At 42.8% G+C, this 22,471-nt stretch overlaps 1 protein-coding gene across 1 annotated transcript in view; it reads right to left on the reverse strand.

Moving 5' to 3' along the window:
- Positions 1 to 22,471, reverse strand: part of fand (Pre-mRNA-splicing factor SYF1 fand) — a 98,523-nt gene that overhangs the window by 68,967 nt on the left and 7,085 nt on the right. The window contains exons 5-7 of the mRNA XM_065442576.1: positions 20,959 to 21,093; positions 13,356 to 13,520; positions 6,140 to 6,199 (exon numbers count right to left, since the gene is read on the reverse strand). Coding sequence (XP_065298648.1) covers positions 6,140 to 6,199; positions 13,356 to 13,520; positions 20,959 to 21,093 — 360 coding nt within the window. The remainder of the gene's footprint in view (positions 1 to 6,139; positions 6,200 to 13,355; positions 13,521 to 20,958; positions 21,094 to 22,471) is intronic.

Raw genomic sequence — 22,471 nt, forward strand, 5'->3', positions numbered from 1 at the left:
ACCTGGCAACGTTTCACGCAAGAACGTTATTTAGTGAAGCGAGTCTAGCAGTGCTATTGGAGGAATTAGAAGGCAGTAAATGGGATATAATAGGGCTCACTGAAGTTAGGAGGCCAAAAGAAGCATATACAGTGCTAAAAAGCGGGCACGTGCTGTGCTACCGGGGCTTAGCGGAGAGACGAGAACTAGGAGTCGGATTCCTGATTAATAATAATATAGCTGGTAACATACAGGAATTCTATAGTATTAACAAGAGGGTGGCAGGTCTTGTGAAACTTAATAAGAGGTACAAAATGAAGGTTGTACAGGTCTACGCCCCTACATCCAGTCATGATGACCAGGAAGTCGAAGGCTTCTATGAAGACGTGGAATCGGCGATGAATAAAGTCAAAACAAAATACACTACTGATGGGCGACTTCAATGCCAAGGTAGGCAAGAAGCAGGCTGGAGACAAGGCAGTGGGGGATATGGCATAGGCACTAGGAATAGCAGGCGAGAGTTATTAGTAGAGTTTGCGGAACGGAATAATATGCGGATAATGAACAGCTTCTTCCGCAAGCGGGACAGCCGAAAGTGGACGTGGAGGAGCCCGAACGGCGAGACTAGAAATGAAATAGACTTCATACTCTGCGCTAACCCTGGCATCATACAAGATGGGGACGTGCTCAGCAAGGTGCGCTGCAGTGACCATAGGATGGTAAGAACTCGAATTAGCCTAGACCTGAGGAGGGAACGGAAGAAACTGGTACATAAGGAGCCGATCAATGAGTTAGCGGTAAGAGGGAAAATAGAGGAATTCCGGATCAAACTACAGAACAGGTACTCGGCTTTAACTCGGGAAGAAGACCTTAGTGTTGAAGCAATGATCGACAATCTTGTGGGCATCATTAAGGAGAGTGCAATAGAAGTCGGTGGTAACTCCGTTATACAGGATACCAGTAAGCTATCGTAGGAGACGAAAGATCTGATCAAGAAACGCCAATGTATGAAAGCCTCTAACCCGACAGCTAGAAGTGAACTGGCAGAACTTTCGAAGTTAATCAACAAGCGTAAGACAGCTGACATAAGGAAGTATAATATGGATAGAATTGAACGTGCTCTCAGGAAGGGAGGAAGCCTAAAAGCAGTGAAGAAGAAACTAGGAATTGGCAAGAATCAGATGTATGCGTTAAGACACAAAGCCGGCAATATCATTACTAACATGGATGAGATAGTTAGAGTGGCTGAGGAGATCTATAGAGATTTATACAGTACCAGTGGCACCCACGACGATAATGGAAGAGAGAATAGTTTAGAGGAATTCGAAATCCCACAGGTAACGCCGGAAGAAGTAAAGAAAGCCTTGGGAGCTATGCAAAGGGGGAAGGCAGCTGGGGAGGATCAGGTAACAGCAGATTTGTTGAAGGATGGTGGGCAGACTGACTAGAGAAACTGGCCACCCTGTATATGCAATGCCTCATGACTTCGAGCGTACCAGAATCTTGGAAAAACGCTAACATAATCCTAATCCATAAGAAAGGGGACGCCAAAGACTTGAAAAATTATAGAGCGATCAGCTTACTGTCCGTTGCCTACAAAGTATTTACTAAGGTAATTGCAAATAAAATTAGGAACACCTTAGACTTCCGTCAACCAAAGGACCAGGCAGCATTCTGTAAAGGCTACTCAACAATACACCATATTCACACTATCAATCAGGTGATAGAAAAATGTGCGGAAAATCACCAACCTTTATATATAGGTTTAATTGATTACGAGAAAGTGTTTGATTCAGTCGAAACCTCAGCAGTCATGGAGGCATTGCGGAATCAGGGTGTAGACGAGCCGTATGTAAAAATACTGAAAGATATATATAGCGGCTCCACAGCCACCATAGTCCTACATAAAGAAAGCAACAAAATCCCAATAAATAAAGTCGTCAGGCAGGGAGATACGATCTCTCCAATGCTATTCACAGCGTGTTTACAGGAGGTATTCAGAGACCTGGATTGGGAAGAATTGGGGATAAGAGTTAGTGGAGAATACCTTAGTAACTTGCGATTTGCTGATGATATTGCCTTGCTTAGTAACTCAGGGGACCAACTGCAATGCATGCTCACTGACCTGGAGAGGCAAAGCCGAAGGGTGGGTCTAAAAATTAATCTGCAGCAAACTAAAGTAATGTTTAACAGTCTCGGAAGAGAACAGCAGTTTACGATAGGTAGCGAGGCACTGGAAGTGGTAAGGGAATACATCTACTTAGGGCAGGTAGTGACCACGGAGCCGGATCATGAGACTGAAATAATCAGAAGAATAAGAATGGGCTGGGGTGCGTTTGGCAGGAATTCTCAGATCATGAACAGCAGGTTGCCATTATCCCTCAAGAGAAGAGTGTATAACAGCTGTGTCTTACCAGTACTCACGTACGAGGCAGAAACCTGGAGGCTTACGAAAAGGGTTCTACTTAAAATTGAGGACGACGCAACGAGCTATGGAAAGAATAATGATAGGTGTAACATTAAGGGATAAGAAAAGAGCAGATTGGGTGAGGGAACAAAGGCGAGTTAATAATATCTTAGTTGAAATCAAGAAAATGAAATGGGCATGTGCAGGACACGTAATGAGGAGGGAAAATAACCGATGGTCATTAAGGGTTACGGACTGGATTCCAAGGGAAGGGAAGCGTAGCAGGGGGCGGCAGAAAGTTAGGTGGGTGGATGACATTAAGACGTTTGCAGGGACAACATGGGCACAATTAGTACATGACCGGGGTAGTTGGAGAAGTATGGGAGAGGCCTTTTCCCTGCGGTGGGCATAACCAGGCTGATGATGATGATTATATGAACAATGAATTTAAAAAAAATCAATTAAGGTCTGGGGCTTTATGTGCCAAAACCATGATATGATTATGAGGCATGCCGTAATGGGGGACCCCAGATTAATTTTGACCACCTGGGGTTTTTTAACGTGCACTCAATGCATAGTACACAATGCAAGGTACACAGGCATTTCTGCGTTTCGTCCCTACCAAAATGCAGACGCCGTTGCCGGGATTTGAAACGATGAAATAGGCCTTTTCATTCTCTCATCTTGTCTTTTATAAACAAAGTTTATACAATAAAAAGAAAGCTTTTGTTTTTATACCAAACCATGGCTTTGGACACCCTTATACTTTATAGGGATAAGTCGCCACGAGAACATCATAAACAAGCAGTTTTCAAATGTATAAATTGGACTGGCAGACAGCATAAAAATGCCATAGCGTTATAAGTTATATTGAGTCTTGTTAATTACTAACTCAAAGCAAAAACACAAATTGCTTTGATCAATGCTTCACTTTTCAGTAAAGGTGTGCAAATTTCCGAGATTTTGAACACAAATATATAGTTCCTGCTATTTGATTATTATACAAAAATTGACTACACCATATTTCTTAACGTTTATTTTGGGTAAATATCTAGTGTAGCGACAATTATTACAGCTGGCATGAGAAACCTGGATAGAAATTATAACTGCATGGCAGGTCTTAGAAACTGCTATTAACTGAGCCAGAAGTACTTCGCATTTGTGCAAGCACAGGCCCAAGAAGGTGCAGCTTCTGCTGTAGCAAGTACCATAGAAGCACAGGTGGAGTGGTTTTTAAGCAAGTGTCTAGAACCTTATGCTGGACCAACCATAAAGTCCTGAATGACCCCTCGGGCTTGGTGAAAAAACAGTTGGCAGATAGCACACGCTGTTGTGAACATCTCGGTCAAATTTTGCAGTCGTGCATGGCACGTGGAACTTGAAAGCGAAGCGTGAAATCACCTTTTTCTCAAACGCTTTCTTTTGAACAGAAGCCTTCGTCTCACTCTTTTCACGCACTATATTTCGTCCTATAGCACATTCCTATATGTGTTTGCTATTGGCCAATAGCTGACATCAATCAAGAAGGGTGTTTGGATCAGTGCAGTTCTTCCTAATGCGTACATTTACTGAAGCAGTTTAATAAACAGGCTGAAGCGAAATCTGCTTTTGAATTTCGATAAGAATCAAGTATTTCTGAAAGAAACCGATTATTGTCTGCCCAGCGCTCAGCCGTGGTTACCAGGTCAGGTCTCGCTTATTTCGATTAGTTTTGAACACTCAACTAGCCTCGACCCACAAAACTAAAGGTCAGACCACACAAATGCTTGCCAGCACACACTCACTCCTGACTGCTACTGGCTAGCCTTAACAAATTTCGCTTTGCATTCAGCTATTGACAGCACTTCAATATGCGGATGTGGGATGTGGCTACTATCCATCACTGAAGCTGGTGCAGGACAAAGCCCGTCTGCATCACAACCAGACAGGAGCACATGAGCACGAGCGCGCACTCATGCCCTGTCATGCACAAAGCAAACGCTACGCATATGCACTAGAGTTGCATGTAGCTGCGGTCTGCTATGTAACGCAGATACCCCGCCTGCAACGGCGAGTCAGCTGACTGAGCGCACGTCGACGTGCTGAGGACAACGGTGTTTGGCACATTGTAGGTGCCAAAATCAAATTTGAACTGCGTGTCATGGTGACGTTCAGTAGGCAGAGTGTTACGGGCACGCCTCACCATCATAGTGGTTCAAGGCCCCTTTAAGACTGTCTGAAACATTTCTGAACCTAGAATAAATTTAAGTCACCTGGCAGAACCAACACACCATGTTTGCATCACTAAAATGTAAGAGTGCGATATCAACAGACCTTTATAGATGTACTGGGTCATGCATATATACTGTGTTCAATTATTTTCCTTTTGGTAGTTACAGAAACCACAGTATTATTTCAGAGGCATCTCATTCATGCTCTCTGCAATTGAACTTGAGTTCATTTACCTGTGTATGCAAACCACAAAATCGTAATAAGCAGCTTTGTTTTCCCCCTCCCTTTTTGACTATTCTGTCCACATTTCCTTGTATTAAGATTTATTCGGTATTCAATTTGATATTTGGAGCTAATTATATATGAATACAATTTGAAAATTTCAATACCCATGCACCCTCACTTTTCAGGTATGGTGGTGCTACAAATGGTCAACACAAATCCAGATGCCTTATGCCCTATTCTAAAGCTCTGCAATGCAGAGAGGTCCCATATTCTAAAATTGCCAAGTATGTCTAAACAATACGTTGTTTGTTCAGCACCATGTTGTGTCACCTTTGCCTCATGTCCCATCCCATAGTGCTGGTATCGCATAATGAAAAACCAATAAGCCCGATGTGTTGGTGTCCTTGGTTGCAGCAAAAAACAATCCTTAACTGTACTGTGATGGGTGTCCCAATCTTTTAAAATTTATCTCACATGCAACATATGCAGTTCTGTATAAACAAAAATGTGACAACTTTTAACAGATGCATATTTAGGCAAGGGATTGATTTGCTCCAAGATATGCGGTTTGAAATACCTGACTGTAGCTCACATTGTCTAAAATGGGGTTGATGGGTACCTCAATTAATAGCATAATATAGTAGTTGTGTAGAAAGAAGTAAAAACCGCTTCATAAATGAAACAAATACCAAAGGAACACCAAAGAAATTACAAGTGCAAAACAAAATGTTGTTTATGCAAGAACAGCAAAATTATGCAAGCTACAAATTACGATGGGGCAATGGCTGAGCAGTTTTATTGTCTGAAAGCTACACTTGAGCTATGAGGCTTGCTGTAACTGAAGGCTCAAAAAGAGGGCCACATGAGGTTTCTAAATATCAGCACACAAGTACTATTTCTATGTTCCAGCCCCATCACAATGCAGCTGGCATGGCCAGTAAATGAACTTGCCACTGTAGCTCAACACTTACAGTGTGCTGCTATGCTCAGAAGTGGAACACCATAGACACTGAACTAACACAGCAGGTCTATATGCAACATATACATGTACCAAAAGCAGAATACCATAATGGAGCCAAAAAAATAAAAGCACAGCCTGGGCCAAAACCATAACTCGTGAGCTCAATGTCCTGCTGTGAAGCTGCAGTTAGAGATACTGATCTGTTCACATAACGCAGAAATCTTAGAGCTTCAAGACTCTAAAAGCCAAGCAGTGACCACAACTAGTGTTCACATCACAACCAGGGCTCACATCAATTCCCATCACTGCCACAATGGGCTACACCTTTCTGCCGCTACTGGCATCTATCCACATACCTGAGTGAAGTCCCGAACAGTCAGGACCGTTTGTATTGCTTCTTCATAAATGTCTCTTGCCTGTTAAACAAGAAATAAATGCTAAAGATCTTCTCGAAAAGATGATAAGTTATTTTCACTGAGTACAATGACCTTAAATGTCACTTGAAACACAAACCATCACATCAGATCCCACCAAATAAAACACTTAAATAGGCTCCTGCAACATTAAATCAGGTCAACAGTCATAGTAATAAATACATTTTTTACAATGCTTTTACTTTAACATGTGGTTAAGCCCAACACTATTCCACAGCAAAGATGATTCCTTAACATGTTTCTGCTGCTCATCCTGCCAATGCATTTGACAACTATGTAGGCAGGAAATATCACTGAAAAGAAATGTGTCCAAAAGTGCCCCCTAGCTAAATGTAATTCATCACATCAGGGGTCTGCTGGTTCAACCAAAAGGTACACGCTAGAAGCAATCATTCTAGAATATGGTCCTAGATGAAAGTAGGTTAGGACAAATTTGATTAGGTGAATGAAGTGTTAGGATTGATCTTTTTTCCTTGTTATGTGCCCTAAAATTACAGAATGGTAAAGATACAACCACTGAAATTTTTTTTTCCTACGTACTGAAGCTTTTCTTTATGTCCCTCAAATGCCACCAACAACTGCATCCAAATAAAAAGTTTTTAGGCTACCTTCCACAATAAGGACATTATGCTTTACTGTAGCTGCTCATATGACGTTTCTGTAAACTTGTCCTTTACCTATGGCTTTCAAAGAGCAACAAGAACAAAAAGCAAGACATGCCACTTCTATCTTTAACACACAAGTACACACAAGTTGCTTTACATAATGTGGACTATCTTTACAATGGGCATTGAATGAATTATAAGTCTGGCATAGAACAGAGAACCCTGTGAACAAAAACTTTTTTATATTTCAATCCTGTCTTCCCTCCCTGCCCGAGTGCCAAACATAGCATACTTTGAGCATTACTTTCAAGGTCTTCGATAGTTGACACAAAAAAAAACTCTCACAGCACCTTTGGAAATAGAGTTCAACAGCCTTCGAGTTCATCGTTGAAATAATCAAACGTGCTTGCTCAAATGTTGAAGCAAAGAAATCACTGGGGCACTTTTTTTTCTTGTGTTTCAGGTGCCCATGCATATATCATGATAGCATTCCACTTTATTTGATGTGGTGCCATACCACACACATACAGTTGATTTGCCTTTTCCTTGAGCACAATTAGCATTAGCATTGCTCACCCACTTGTTCATTTAATCATTCCAGCACTTCTTGGTCAACCTCGTTGCCTTAAATTTATCCTTTTCTTCTCTCTGCAGCACTGCCACAAGTAACTATGTAAGTTTTTGCCTGCTGCATCTGTTCACATGAAAGCTTTGAGCTTGCTGCATGACAATTGTGGACCTGCAAGAACTAGTTTCTGACCTCAAGTGTGATGGTGACACTCCTTTACATGTGTCATTTTCTTCCTCTGCTTTTCGTAGAGGTGACATTCTCAATATTTGAAAACACCAATCAATCCATACAGCTTGACTTGCTGTTTGCCTTTAACAAGCCTTTATTCTACAGATACATTATATAATCATTCAAGTGTTGTACGTGTTGCTGACTGTATAATACCTGCAACTTTAGTGACAAGTGCAGCCATTAGACAAACACCATAGATTGCTTATAGAGTTGCTGAAGTCACGAATATCGGCATTACAACATTTCTCAAAAGTTACACATGTGCAAAACATGTAGATCAAGAAGCCGTGCATACATGGGAATTGACACATGCGACCGAGATGTTTGCATCCATTTAAATTCACAAACGCTGAAAGGTTAATGTCTGGAGACCGTCGGCCTTCGCATGAAGCAGACAAAGTTAAACAGAAAAAAAGATACGTACAGAGGAAAGTAAGCTGCTTACTAAATTTTCAGGCGTCCTTGTTTATTCAAAATTCCCTTGACGCCACCATCAACTCCACAGAACTAATGTAGAACAGCAACCGAAATTTTGGAAGCTGTACAGTGTCTCGTTCTATTTCTCAGACTGATCTGTGTATGCACAATGTTGAAAACATGGCGATCGCACACCAAGTTGTCACCGTTCGAGTGTTGCCTGAGCCCTCGCTTTCATTGTCAAGGTGGTTTCTCTGCTTTCTAAGTGCCGTGCAGTCACTGCAACGCACTTCTTTGATTCGGCACCAGAGCACAACTTTGGTCGCTGAGTCCCGACGAGCCGCGCTTGTTAGGTCTAGCCAGTGGGAGTGTTGAGCGGCATGCCGTCACAGGAAGCTCGCCCTTGATACCTTCATACCTGTACATGATGACAGAGATTGGGCATGCGATCGCATGCACACGCTGAGCTGACGGCAGTGCGTATAAGCTTGGTTTCTTAGGTGAGCAGCCTACGGCAACTGCTGCCAACACCTACCAAGTTTCCAAGTGTGCAAACAAGTAGGAATGGCAGAACAAAAGTCCTAAATGCTCCAAATTAAATTTGTGGAACACCGCGTAAACTGATAGCAGTCAAAGTCACATGAGCAATATCCACGTTCGGTGAGGAGTGTGCATCGCTGATAAGCGGCCAAGCAAAGGTTTCTCTGTTGTCTAGGGAACCCTTGCGCACTAGCATCGCACTAACACTTTATTCTTTCATTCGTTTGTTTGCTTCACATCGCCCTCCCATCGGTGGCACACTTCGTTGAGAAGCGTGCTCGCTATCGCACTTGTCTGCAGAATTTTCCTGTGGAAGCCACATTATAATCGGCATTTCGTTTCATGCAACTACACTATAAGCGGCATGCATATACACGGAGTTCTATGGGAGGGTAAATGGGAGTTGGGAAACGCTGCTTCATAGCTGGTTCTACACAATAAGCGGTTATATTATAAGTGGTCCAAGATGTACTACATATTTTTCTATTGGTGCACCTTATGCACATATGCGTGTGTTAGATTTTTTTTTTTAATTCTTTGAAAGTATGAAACGTACTGTGCAGCAGCATTAATGACAATGGAAAAGTCAAGCCCTGCTTTTAACAGCAGAGCAACTTCAGCCACGAACAACAGTTTGTAAGGTTTGATATATGTAGGCAGCATTCAATGCAGTGATGACAGTAGCAAATGCTTGCTTACCATCCAAAATAACAAGCACAATGTAAAATTTCCGAAACAGCATGTAGTAAGATAAAATGGTGAAAGAGGGGGCACCCATGCTACATGCCTTCCAAGCCCAGTGGCAAACCTTCTTTTAATCACTATGCATGTCTTTCTCAAGTGCAGAGTGGCTTGGTGTAGACCTTTTACAGTGAGCAGTGTGTGCACTGTGCACCAGAGGCTATCGCGAGCATGCAGTCATTGAACACCTTAAGAAGTGGGAGCAAGCAGGCATCAACTGCTGCTGGCCACACCAGCAACATTCCACCTAGCCAGGGATCCCTTAGTACTACTGATTTAAATGTGGAAGAGCAGTGGGAAGACATGCTCTGTCAAGAACAGCAGTAACTGCTTCAGATGTGCCTGTGCTGGCATGAACTGATATTTAAGTGCTTCCCTCGAATAAACCTCAGTTATTAGTTTGCGCCTGTCCCGTCTTCTTCCTTGTGATTGTCTACAAAGCGCATCCAATCTTTCCAAATACTACCACCAGAATTGCCCTGTAGTAATTATTGTATCTAACTCTATGCCGAAAAACCGCACTCTCATGATTAGCAGTGCGATAGCACCTCTAGAAGCCCGATTTTCTTCCAAATTTCGAGACTGCACACTAAAAAAGTGCAATTTTCTCAAATTATGCTGCATATGTCTTCTAAATATTTTGCCACGCGATAAAGGTCCCAAGATTGTGAAAAAAAAAATTAAAACAAATCTTGAGCATGTCAAGATTCCGTTGTAGTTGAGAGGTGACAAATGCCTATCAACAACTATTAGGCAAAACAGAAAACTGCATAGCCAATGATAAGGTTCTATTTCTTATATTAAGGAGGGTCACGGCTTGCGAAAGTGAACTTTTGTACCTCTAATTTAAGTTTCATAGAAATTGCAGGATGTGTTCAGGACAATGTTATAAGGCCAGGTGCCAAATTTTATTATTCTAGAAGAATTTTTTTAAGGAGTTACTAATATTCAAGTGTTGAAGTGACTATGGTTAGTTGTAAAAAACTAGTTCTAAAATGACAATAAATTTTGGAATTCCTGTGCCTAATGTATTACCATAAAAGCCCAAACTACGCGACTGTGCAGCTGTGCTGTTCAATTTCCGCAGTTCTTATTGAAAAAGAATGCATAATTGGCTTCACCAGGAATTGAACTTCCACCTTGCAGCCAAAATTGGAATTTTCATTAAAAAGATTGCACATTCTGCAAATTTCAGTCCACAATTGCATTACGCATAAAATTCTACCCAAGTAAGCACCTTACCGATAAGATTAAGCGACTTCCTTTTCTTACACGAGAACGACAGTTTTTGCAATCACAAACATTTGTGAAAAAACACAAGCTGATAACAACAGTTCCAAAAGTTTTGAAGTGTGTCATTTTATTCAAATTGCATCTACCATAACTAAAATTATCCTGCAGCATACACTGGGCCTTCTTCAATTAAGCTTTCTTCTCTTGTAATAGCTGCAAACTTTCTTTTTTTCCGAGCCACTTTTGAGCTGTCAAATGCCCTGGCTTTTGCCTGGTGCTCACTTCTAGATGGCTCGTTGTGTGCGTTCCACAAACTAGGCCAGGCTTCTCCAGCCCTCTTTGAATTCCCTTAGGGCCAGTGTGGATCTCTATAACAGCCAGGGCTGCAGCAGTTTCAGCAGTCTCCAAAAGCAGATCTTCGATTCAAGTGAAATGTGCGCCAAGAGAAGTGGCGCGATATGGGCCTTGGGCAAAGTGGCATGAAAAAGTTGTAGCAGCTATTTATTAAAAAAACCAAAAAGAAAGAGAAAAGTACTATCACACTGCCTTCTTTTCACATTGTGCTGATTCTTCACTGTGAGCGTCAGTCAGCGTGCAGTACTCCTCCTCGCCCCCTGTAGCTGCGTACAAGTGAGCTGCGGTGAGTCCACGAGCTAGTGAAGCTGCAGGAAATCAGGACATTCTCGTTTTGCCGGGTCATCGGCTTGTAAAAAAATGCTATTTTCAGCATTTCTACTGCGCTGATGAGGATTAAAATTTGTTCGCTAATTCTCAGATAGTGAAGGAACCTGAAACTGCTATAATCTGGAAACATGTTTTTTGGCCTAAAATCACAATTATTATCCGTGTACCCCTTACCTCCGTTCACGCAAAAAACACTACAGATAGGGTGAAAGGGTTAAGTGAGGCCAGTACACAATCCATGTTTTCAGGAGATCTTACAAGCTTATATACCGTAAAAACCGGAATATAGGTCGAACTTTTTTTCGAAAAACCATTGCGAAAAGTCGACCCTCGTCTTATATACTGGACATTGGCGGAAAAACTATGGAAGCCTTGCAATAATGGGCGGATGAAATAAACAGCCACCTTCGCCATCAGCAGCGGCGCGGCGTGGCGACATTGTGGCACCGGCATTTTGCGTTTCCATTGTCACAAAGTTATATTGGTTAAAGGCTGCCTTTTCACATTCTGTTTCAAAATGAGCGGAAGCCGACGTCAATTCACCGTCGCCTTCAAGAAAAAGGCGATTGAGTACGCGGAACCCCTTGGCAACTGGCAGTACAGCGCGAATTTGGAGTATCCGAAAAGAGCATTCAGTAGTGGCGGAGGCAAAAGCAACGTATTACAACTTGCAGCAACCAAAAGAAAACGTCATTTCGTGGGCGGATTGCAGCGCGGACCACAGAACTGGAAGACAAGGTTGCGGAGTTCGTCCGAGAGCTGCGTGTAAGATCGCTGCTTGTGACTGCCAATGCATCCGTGTGAAAGCGGTAGAGATCGCGCGCGCCTATGGACTGGGCAGCGAGACTCTAGTTCAGATGACTCTGGTCAAAGGCGTTGCTCTGATTCGAAGCAGCGCTTGCGCACTTCGTGCCCTTCTGTGTACTGTACACCCGGCCAATTTTTAACAGTATCGCGCGACCATCGACCCGCGTGTTTGTCAGCACCTTATCATCACGGCACGGAGCGGTGAAATAGCGAAAGTAAGCGCATGTGTACACATGCACATATCTCATTTGTTTCGCCACTCAGCGCCTTTAATAAGGTGCTGACTAGCACACCAGTTGATGGTCGCGCGATACTGTTAAAAACTTGGCCAGGTGCACATGCGAGCAGCGTTTATATAAATACTGTCACCACTGTGCAATCGGCTAAGTCGCATTTGTTTCAAGGTAAGGGTGTCTTTCGGTACTTTTGCCTTTGAAAAATATTTTTTGTCATTTTTAAAATTCATTAGTTGGGGGATCGACCTATATTCCAGTCCGACCTATAGTCCGGTTTTTATGGTATAAAGCACAACCAACTCTTCTGAAACTAATCGCCTGTTTGCGTCTAAACAAGCTTTTCACAATGTCTGCACCGCTATCCACATGCATGAATGGGTGAACACGAAAGCATGCTCACCTGTTCAAAATGGGTCCCACAACCTTGCATGACATATGTGCCTGCCCTAGGATGTGATCACGGTGCAAGTGTAAACAACTGCACAAGCTGCAATGAGCCTTCAATAGATATAGCTAAGCTAATCTTTAGGGAGCAAAGATGCTTCCAAAAAGTAAACTAAATGGATGGCCTGGCTCTTCAGCAGGTTGGTGCCTTCAAGTTTCCAGCCAATTTTGTTTGGGCAAAGGCCAGCACGAGACGTCAAGTGCACAATTGTACTGCCAATGTTCGACCAGCACGAGTACATTTGCAGCTAATCCTGCACTCGCAGACATGACCCAGAAGAGCCACAAATCAAGTTATGCTGGCTCCTCATAATTATATGATTGCACAATGGGAATTCAAGTATGCATGTCATCTTTTATTGCATTGGCCAAGTAAAAAGTAAGGACATGTGTTTTGTAAAAAGGTGCAAGTGATATACCACCCTGTTCTTCAAAAATCTGCCTAAAGGTGAGTGCAATGAATACATCAGAAAATACAGTGCCCTCTGGCTTACTTCCACTCTGGAAAATTTACAATGTTTGCTACCTATTAGCCAGCTCTTTATGTCAGTATAAGATTCAACACAAGTTTCCTAATGTTCTTCTGCGCACAAAGCACCCAATAGTAAAATTAAGCTACTTATACATACTCTTTCAAACAGTCCAGCACGGATGTAGTAGTCAGCCAGGGAATTCCAAAGCTGGCCAATCTGGTCTGTGTAACGGCGAAGCCCACCTCGAATAATGGCATCCACTTTGAGTGAGTGCACTTTATCAGGGTTCTTGGAAATCATGTCGCACAACTCATTCCACAGCTGAAATAGAAAGCAGCATATTTAGAGCCTCACAAAAAGGCCTTCTTCAGATTTATATCGCAGGCCTCACCAGCAAAACCCTCAAATTCAGAAACACCCAAAGAGGAGCTATACTATTCTACAAAAAAGGTGAGAAAAATGAGGACTGGTCCCAAGTGCAAAACTTGCTGTTCTTTTGGAAAATTGAATGTGTAATATACAATATTAATAACCTAATAAGTAACACTTTTCGTTTACCAGATGCAGTGGTGGGAATGGCCAAGAGCATTTTGAAGCAGATTTTGTAGCAGTCAACAATGATGATTCTGAATGGTTATCCACTGGACACTGTTCCTGCACATCAAAAATGGTTCCAGAGTACCGTCCTGGCGCAATGGGTTACAAATATTCTCAAGGAAGATCATCGACGCAAGCGACCACTCACTAACAAATTACAACCATCATGCGGCCACACAACCAGCAAGCTCGAAAAGAAAATATAGCATGTCCCTAGTGGTAAAGTACGACAGACAAAGGCACGGATAAGATTTTGGTTACCACCACCTGACCTTCACTATAACTCTTCTCTGTGGCCTCCAATATTCAGCGGCGCAGCTCTTCCTGGAGCAGTTTTGGAGCAGTTCATCTAATTTGTAGCATGGACCTCACAGCTTTAGCCATGGAGTTTCATACATTTACTAGAGGGAACTGTGGCGCTAGTGTCTATGGGAGCTGCCAGCCGGGATGTTCAGCCACAATGGGAATGATGGGTAGTACATGGATTTGCCAAAACTTCGTCCTTTTGGCTTTAAATGCCATCGTGAATTTGTAAAGTGATCATCTTTAAGAAAGTCATCATCATCATCAGCGTATTTTATGTCCACTGCAGGACGAAGGCCTCTCTCTGCGATCGCCAATTACCTGTCCTGCGCCAACCAATTCCAACCAGCACCCGCAAATTTCCCAATTTCGTCGCACCACCTAGTTTTCTGCTGTCCTCTACTGCGCTTCCCTTTTCTTCACAACCATTCCATCACCCTAATGGTCCAATGGTTATCTAATCTGTGCATTACATGACCTGTCCAGCGACATTTTTCTCTCTTAATGTCAATTATAATATCGTCTATACCTGCTTGCTCTCCAAACCGCTCTCTTTCTGTCTCTTAAAGTGATGCCTAACATTCTTCGTTCGATCGCTCTTTGCACGGTCCTTAACTTGTTCTCAAGCTTCTTTGTCAGTCTCCAAATTTCTGCCCCATATGTCAGCACCGGTAAAATGCACTGATTGTACACCTTCCTTTTCGATGATAATGGCAAGCTTCCAGTTAGGAGCTGACAATGCCTGCCGTATGCATTACAACCCATTATTATTCTTCTATGACATTTCTTCTCATGATCAGAGCTCCCTGTGATTGACTTCAGTATACATACATCTTCCCACCCTCTAGAGGCTGACTGGCGATCCTGAACTCTTTGTTCCTTTGCCTGGTCATTCATCATTATCTTTGTCTTCTGCATATTAATCTTCAACCCCACTTTTACGCTCTCTTTGTTAAGGTCCTCAATCATTTGTTATAACTCGTCTGCAGTGTTGCTGAATAGAACAATGTCATCGGCAAACCGAAGGCTCCTGAGGTACGCGCCTCAGTCCTTACTCCTAAGCCTTACCAGTTCAGTAGCTTGAATATTTCTTCCAGGCACACGGTGAATAGCATTGGAGAGATTGTATCTCTTTGTCTGACCCCTTTCTTTATAGGTATCGTCCTTCATATGGAGAATTAAGGTAGCTGTGGAATCTCTGTAGATATTTTCCAGGATATTTACATAAGCGGTCTGTACCCCTTGATTACGTAATGCCTCTATGATTGCTGGTACCTCTATTGAATCAAATGCATTTTCGTAATCTATGAAAGCCATATAGAGAGGCTGATTGTACTCTGCAGTTTTCTCGATTCCCTGATTAATGACATGGATGTGATCCACTGAAGTGTATCCCTTCCTGAAGCCAGCCTGTTCCCTTGGTTGACTAAAGTGCACTGCTCCCATTATTCTATTGCAAATTATCTTGGTGAATATTTTATATAATACTGGGAGTAAGCTAATGAACCTATAATTTTTCAATTCTTTAATGCCTCCTTTTTTGTGGATTAGTATAATGTTTGCATTCTTCCAGTTTTATGGGACCCTTGCAGTCGATAGACACTGTGTATAAAGAGCCGCCAGCTTTCCAAGCGTTATGTCTCCTCCATCTTTGATTAAATCAACTGTTATTCCATCTTCTCCTGCCACTTTCCCGATTTAATGTCTTGCAAGGCCCTTCTGACCTCATCTCTAGTTATAGGAGGAGTTTCTGTATCCTGTTTATTATCGTTTCGAATGGTGTTCTCCCTAGTCCTCTGGGTACTGTACAGGTCAGTATAGAATTCTTCCGCTGCATTTATTATACCTTTGAGATTGCTGATGATATTACCCTGCTAATCTTTCAGTGCATACATCTTGGTTTGTCCTATGCCAAGTTTCTTTCTCACTGATTTCAGGCTGTGTCCATCTTTTACGGCTTATTCAGTCTTTCTCACATTATAGTTTCGAATATCACTTATTTTCGCCTTGTTGATCAGTTTTGAAAGTTCCGCGAATTCTATCTTATCTCTTGAGTTGGACACTTTCATTCTTTGTCATTTCTTTATTAGGTCCTTCGTTACTTGGGAGAGCTTGCCTACTGGTTGCCTTGATGCCTTGCTGCCTCTGAAGCTAGCCTCGTTACGGTTTCATTCATTACGTCTATGTCATCATCATCTCTCTGTTCTAAGGCTGCATATTTGTTTGCAAGTACCAGCCTAAATTTGTCTGCTTTTACCCTTACTGCCTCTAGTTGACCTGTTTCTTCTTGACCAATTTTACTCTTTCTCTCTTCAAATTGAGGTGAATCCTAGCCCTCACTAACCTACGATCACTGCACTTTACCCTACCTATCACTTCTACCTCCTGCAATATGCTGGGATCGGCAGAAACAATGAAATCCATTTCATTTCTTGTTTCACCATTAGGGCTTTTCCAAATCCACTTTCTGTTGCTACGCTTCCTGAAATAGGTGTTCATTATTCCCAGCTTATTCCTTTCTGCGAATTCTACCAGCATCTCATCTCTAGCATTTCTGGATACGACACCTTAGTTGCCAATTGCTTGTTCACCCGCCTGCTTTTTTTCCCCGCTTTTGCATTGAAGTTACCCGTTACTACTGTAAACCGAGTTTGCACTTTTCTCATCATCGTGACTGGATGTTGGAGCGTAGGCTTGTACTACATTTAATCTGTACCTCTCATTAATGCTGTAGAATTCGTCAACATTGCCCGCTATGTCCTTATGGATTAGGGATTAGGAATCCTACCCCATATTGCTTATCTGGAAGACCTCTATAGCAGAGGACATGGCCGTTATTCAGCAATGTCTAAGTCTCACTAGTTCTAATCTCCCTAAGGCTGATATCCCAAACAATGTCTGATAGTTCCTTAAGGAGTCCTGCTAAGCTAGCCTCACTTGACAGAGTTCGTCTGTTAAAGGTTGACAGGGTCAGTTTCCATTATAAATAATTAGCATATTTACTTGCATAATGATCGCAACCCTGAAGTTTGTCGTCAAAATTCGATTTTTTTTTTCTTTCCGGTGTAATGATCGCACCCTGAACTAGCCGCAGTGATATGTCATGTGCCAAGTTTAGCTAATGATGATCGCAATTGCCATCTGTCGAATGCTGTCGAATGCTATACGAACGACTCTTCAAGACATACCAAGCGGTCTGCATGCATCAAACATTCTTAAGCAGATGCCCCAGTTTATTCCTTTCATCCTTTTCCACACTTCCATGAAAAGAAAAAACCTACAACCAAACTTGCCTTGGCTTTATTATTTGTAGGCTTTATAATGGTTGTGGTCAACAAAAACAACAAAAAAGGTGCCTTTCGATTCTTCTCGTCTCCACTTGTTGGCAAGCAACAAATCGCGAGCGGCAACGATAGTAGCCACGTTTACACTGATACATTAGAAGTGTACCTAATTCGTATGCCGACGCTTGTAACATAGCCAAGATATTCGCCAACCCTTAACGGAAAAGTGCCATATTAGGACAGTAGTGAAGACAAAAGCCGCAGTTTCCGCAGCATACTCACCATGCGTTTCTATGTCACTGGCTGCTAAGCACGCCCATCTCTGTTTCTGTCCCCTCAAAGTGGACATGGCTATGGTATTGCCGCAGACTCACTGATATTAATGATATTATTCCTTACTGACATGGAATAAACTGTTTCAATGCATGTAATGGACTCACAAAAAGAAAAAAAAAAAACATGTTCGGCACGTTTGGCTTGCTCCGCTGGCCGCCATTTTTGTTTTGGTGTCCCGCACTGTTACAGCGACAGCCGCCTGGTTGTTGACCTGTTGTCATCCCGCAGCAAATGTGGGATGAAAAAAAAAATGTTTTCGTTTCGCAGGAATTTTAACCCGCGTAATGATCGCACCTCTGAATTTGCTGCAGTTTTTTTTAAACAAAAAAGTGTGATCATTATGCAAGTAGATACGGTAAATAAGCGTTATTAAAATTGTCCGACGACAAGATTCGAACACAGAACCCCTAGCACCGAAGCTCAATATTGAACCCATTACACCATGGATTCATTGACAAGCAAAACCACGGCAATTAGCAGTGATTACGCGTGCTTGCAGAGTCTTACTACCCTATGCATTGAAAAAAAAAGTATATATTGCTTTGAAACTTAGGCCAATTTAAGCCCATATATAGTGCAATAAATGAAGCTACAAGAACTTGTGAAGCCCCAAGCACGAAGATCAGGCAAATCCATGTACTGTACCCATCATTCCCATGGTGGCTGAACTATCGCTGTACCAGAGTTCCCTCTAGTGTAGGAAACACTATGGTTTTAATGAAATGTAGCAGATTAGAGAAATTGTAGCAGCATTCCCACCAATGCAGATGCCCATGCTGAATCAGACTACTCGCTTTTTTACGTATAATGCAAAACTATGTCTTAAGGCAATCTTCTCATCGCAACAGAAACAATGAACCCACTTAAGAATGGCCAATGTTATTGTGCCTATGCCTATGTAAATGGGAACAGTTTTTTATTGCTTTCACAAAAAATCTGGAGGACGCTGAAACTTTGACTTCAAGAGTGGAACACGATAGCATTCAAAGATTCCAGACTGCTTCTCATGCTTCCCGGCAACTGCAGCCTATTGTTACGTTTCGCCTATGACGCGCGCTGTAGCCGGCGCGGATTCAACGGACGCCGGGGCTTCATTCAAAGCGGCGGACATTTTGGCCCGTTCGAAGCGGCCGCGACGCATCCCCGCCGAGCGCGTCCCGGCATGTTCAGTGCCACGTGTCTTTGTGTGTGCGTGTGTGTGTGTGTGTGTGCCCACGCTTGTCAAAGCGCGGCAGCCTAGGGAGAGGAGCTCCCCCAGTGTGAAGCGAGGAGGTCTGACCGGCGCCGGCCCGGCTGATGCGTCACCTCCTTGTCCCAACGTGTCTTTCAGTCCGTCCGTCGCCGCTTTCACGTGGTGTCGTCCCGTGACCTTCCTTCTGGCCCGCGACGCCAAGAGTATAAGAGCAGCTGCCCCCGGACGCCAGGAGAGAGGCTCCGATTTCTTCTGTTGAGTAACGTGCTCTCCCGTCTCTCTACTTCGGTCGACCTGACCGCCCGCTCTTTGCGATGCTAGAATAAACAAGTTGTTCTGTTAGCAGTCGACTCATGCTTTGCCAGGACCTTCGGATGCTTCCAGTGGTGCCCCAGGCCGCCAGGCCAACGCTACCCTTGGGGCTTGCGACCCATTTGCAACAACGGGCGCCAGCGGTCCGGTTGCAATAACGGGTGTCAGCACTGAGGTTCCAACAGCTGGTGGCAGCGCTGAGATTCCAACAGCCGGTGCCATCGGTGCGGATCAAACACTATGTAACCGTAATGTTTACCGGGAAACACTGGCGACGAACGCTATGCATGAAGGCAAGCTTTCTGGTAGAAACGCGGCCTCTTGCATGGGCCACGATGCGACGGAGGCGAGCACAACCTGGAGGTGTTGCAAGGAACCAGACGTGCCACTTCATGGTGTCCGAAATTTGTGCGCGCCGGTGCATTTTCTTATATATAAAAATTACAATCCCACGCTAGCATGTCTGTAGGTTGTGTGTAACTTATACTTCAAAATTTTGCTGACGTATTTTACTTGGAAAAATTCAAGTATTTCAGTAACTTCTTAGCACTAGATGGAGGACCTGCATGGTTGGGTACGCGTGGTTGGGTACGCATGGTTGGGTTAGAATGGCTCGGAATGATCCTTGCCAAAATGATGGTAGACGCTGGACACTGAGGTCGGATTTTCTGCGACACGAGGGCCTTAATGGTAGTACACTGAAACAATGCCCTGCTATGACACAATCATATATCTTTAACAGATGTGGCACATCAACTGTACCACTACTGTTTATATAACTTCATCAATGATGCATTTGCTCCAATATCAAGGGACCATAACCTGGCACTTTCACTACAACACCAATGTTGCAAACAATAGCAGTATTTTTTAGCAGATTGAATGATAACTGTGTTGGAGCTACAGTTAGATTTTTTTTCATTACATTTTGTGTCTTCCCTAATGACAAACTGGCCTATATCCCCAAGGATGAAAGAGAGGGGGGAGTTAAATTAAATTCTGGTGTTTCAGATGTCAAAACCACAATACAATTATGAGGCATGCCATAATGGAGGACTCCAGATTAATTTTGTCTTCCTGGGGTTCCTTAACGTGCACCCAATGCATGGCACCGGGGCATGTTTGCCCCCATTACTAGGAGAGAATACTAGGAGATGACTAACTAGGAGAGGATAAGGAAAAGATTTTACAGCATGGGAAAGGTCAGTGGAACACAAACACAGTGGCACACATTGCTGCACTAATTAAGTTTTGAACAGACTGATTAAGCTAGAAGAAATGGACTTTCTGAAGCATTCTACATAATTCTGCTCAAGATTGCCTGCATGACAGGTGCACAGGCACTCTCAAGCGCAGCGAGATCAGTTCATTGTGGATATTTAATCCATACAGAGATAAAAACATTGTTTGCCACAAAATAAAAATGCAGTGCTATCAACATTGTCATATAATGTAAATGTGAGTTAATTTCTGACTCACTTATGACTACCTTAATTTATTGGACCTACAGGTGAATTCAGCTGTGAACACCTGCATGCCCAAAGAAACTGAAGCGAAATTTTATTACACTGAGGCTGTAAATAAATGTTATTGCTGTAGACATTACTTCACAAATCATCGAAGAAAGACATTCCAAAAATTGTGCTGCATATATGCTGGATTACACACATTTTTAACATTACGTGCAGACCATGCATCTCTACTCCTCCTCTATACTACAAATCATTTATCTTACCTGATGTTTAGACTTTCCTTCCTTAGACACAAAGTCTTCCTTATTGACAATGTCTGCCAGTAGTACAGCAGCATCATCCAAGCGACCGATGCGAGTCAAGTATTCCACAAATTCCTCAGCATTCTCAGGGCAGAGCTAAATTGAAGTAAATAAATGACTCAGAATAATTTTGCAAACACAACAGTCCCACACACGTCAAAGCACATGAGGCCATAACATATAAGGAGTACCACGGTATCAAGTAGCAATGGCAACCAAAGGTGGAGAAATACTAAGGCCATTTTGCTCAACAGAAAAAGCTTTTACAGCAAAGATGGACGCACCTGCACAAAGGCCTCTCCTTATTTTATTTAAGAAACCAGTTTTATTTAACAAACCAGAAAACATTCTTTGCTTCATACCAGACACTTTGAGGTAGGTAGGTATGTTAGTAGGTAGGTAGGTTCTTGACTCTTATTTTGGGCATCTTCAATAGAAAATAACGTGTCGTAAAGACTCGTGTAAGGGCCGCACTTTTTTTCCACAATTTTGACAAGGTGTGACCTTTACGTGGGACCGAACCATTTGGTTCGGTCCTGCCTAAGGGCTGCTACTAGATGGTTCTCGCCATATAGTAGTGGCACATGGAAGTATGCAGTGCGTGAAAATTCACCAATGCTTGTGGCATCAGCGCACCGAACGTGATTGCTTATGAGCTGGAAATTTTTTTCCAAATTTTGCGCTGCCAACTTGGGAGTGCAGCCCTTACATGAGTCTATACGGTATGTGTTTCATGGCAAGATTGAATTTCGGTCTTAAAGCAGAACAGCCGGATGTGCTAACCATTAGGTTACAATTGCACACATACTTCTCTCATGCCAACGCCAACTAGCTATCTGAGACAAACTGCACATGCATCACATTGCACAGCATGTGCACAGGCGCCAGTTCACAACAGGAATGAAATGGGCAAAAAATAGTCACCCTTACCACTCTCTTTCATGCCTGTAATGCCACATACAAACAAGTTGTTTATAAAAGCAGCATGCGGGATTCTTCCATTTCACCCCCAAGGCAGCTAGTGCTTTAAGGAAATATTTTAAATGGCACCACTTTCAGAACCAGCCCACACTTCCAAGTCCTTTCCTGGCAGAAGCTAGTCCCGTCACGATCACTAATCCTGTCAGGATCAACTGAGGTCGAAACAAAACATGTAAAAATTTGTTTGTCGCAGTACAAAAAGAAACAGTCATCGCACCGTCACTGTTACCGTTGTCTTGCTGCTGTTGTCACACATCAAACAAAACTGCTTGCCTTACAAAAACATGCTGGTTGATGTAGAAACACTCTGTAGAAACCAAAACAATGCTAAATAGCCAGCTACCTGAAAACACCTCACATAACATAGATTCCCACATTTTGTGGAATCTGCCTTACTTTTACTCACAGAGGTAGATCAAGAACTGTGATCTACCTCTGTCTACGGTCGTGACAATGAACCTGCGTACAACAGACTTTCAGATGTAATGGACCA

Source organism: Dermacentor albipictus, chromosome 1 (genome assembly GCF_038994185.2).
Source record: "Dermacentor albipictus isolate Rhodes 1998 colony chromosome 1, USDA_Dalb.pri_finalv2, whole genome shotgun sequence".
Taxonomy (NCBI): domain Eukaryota; kingdom Metazoa; phylum Arthropoda; class Arachnida; order Ixodida; family Ixodidae; genus Dermacentor; species Dermacentor albipictus.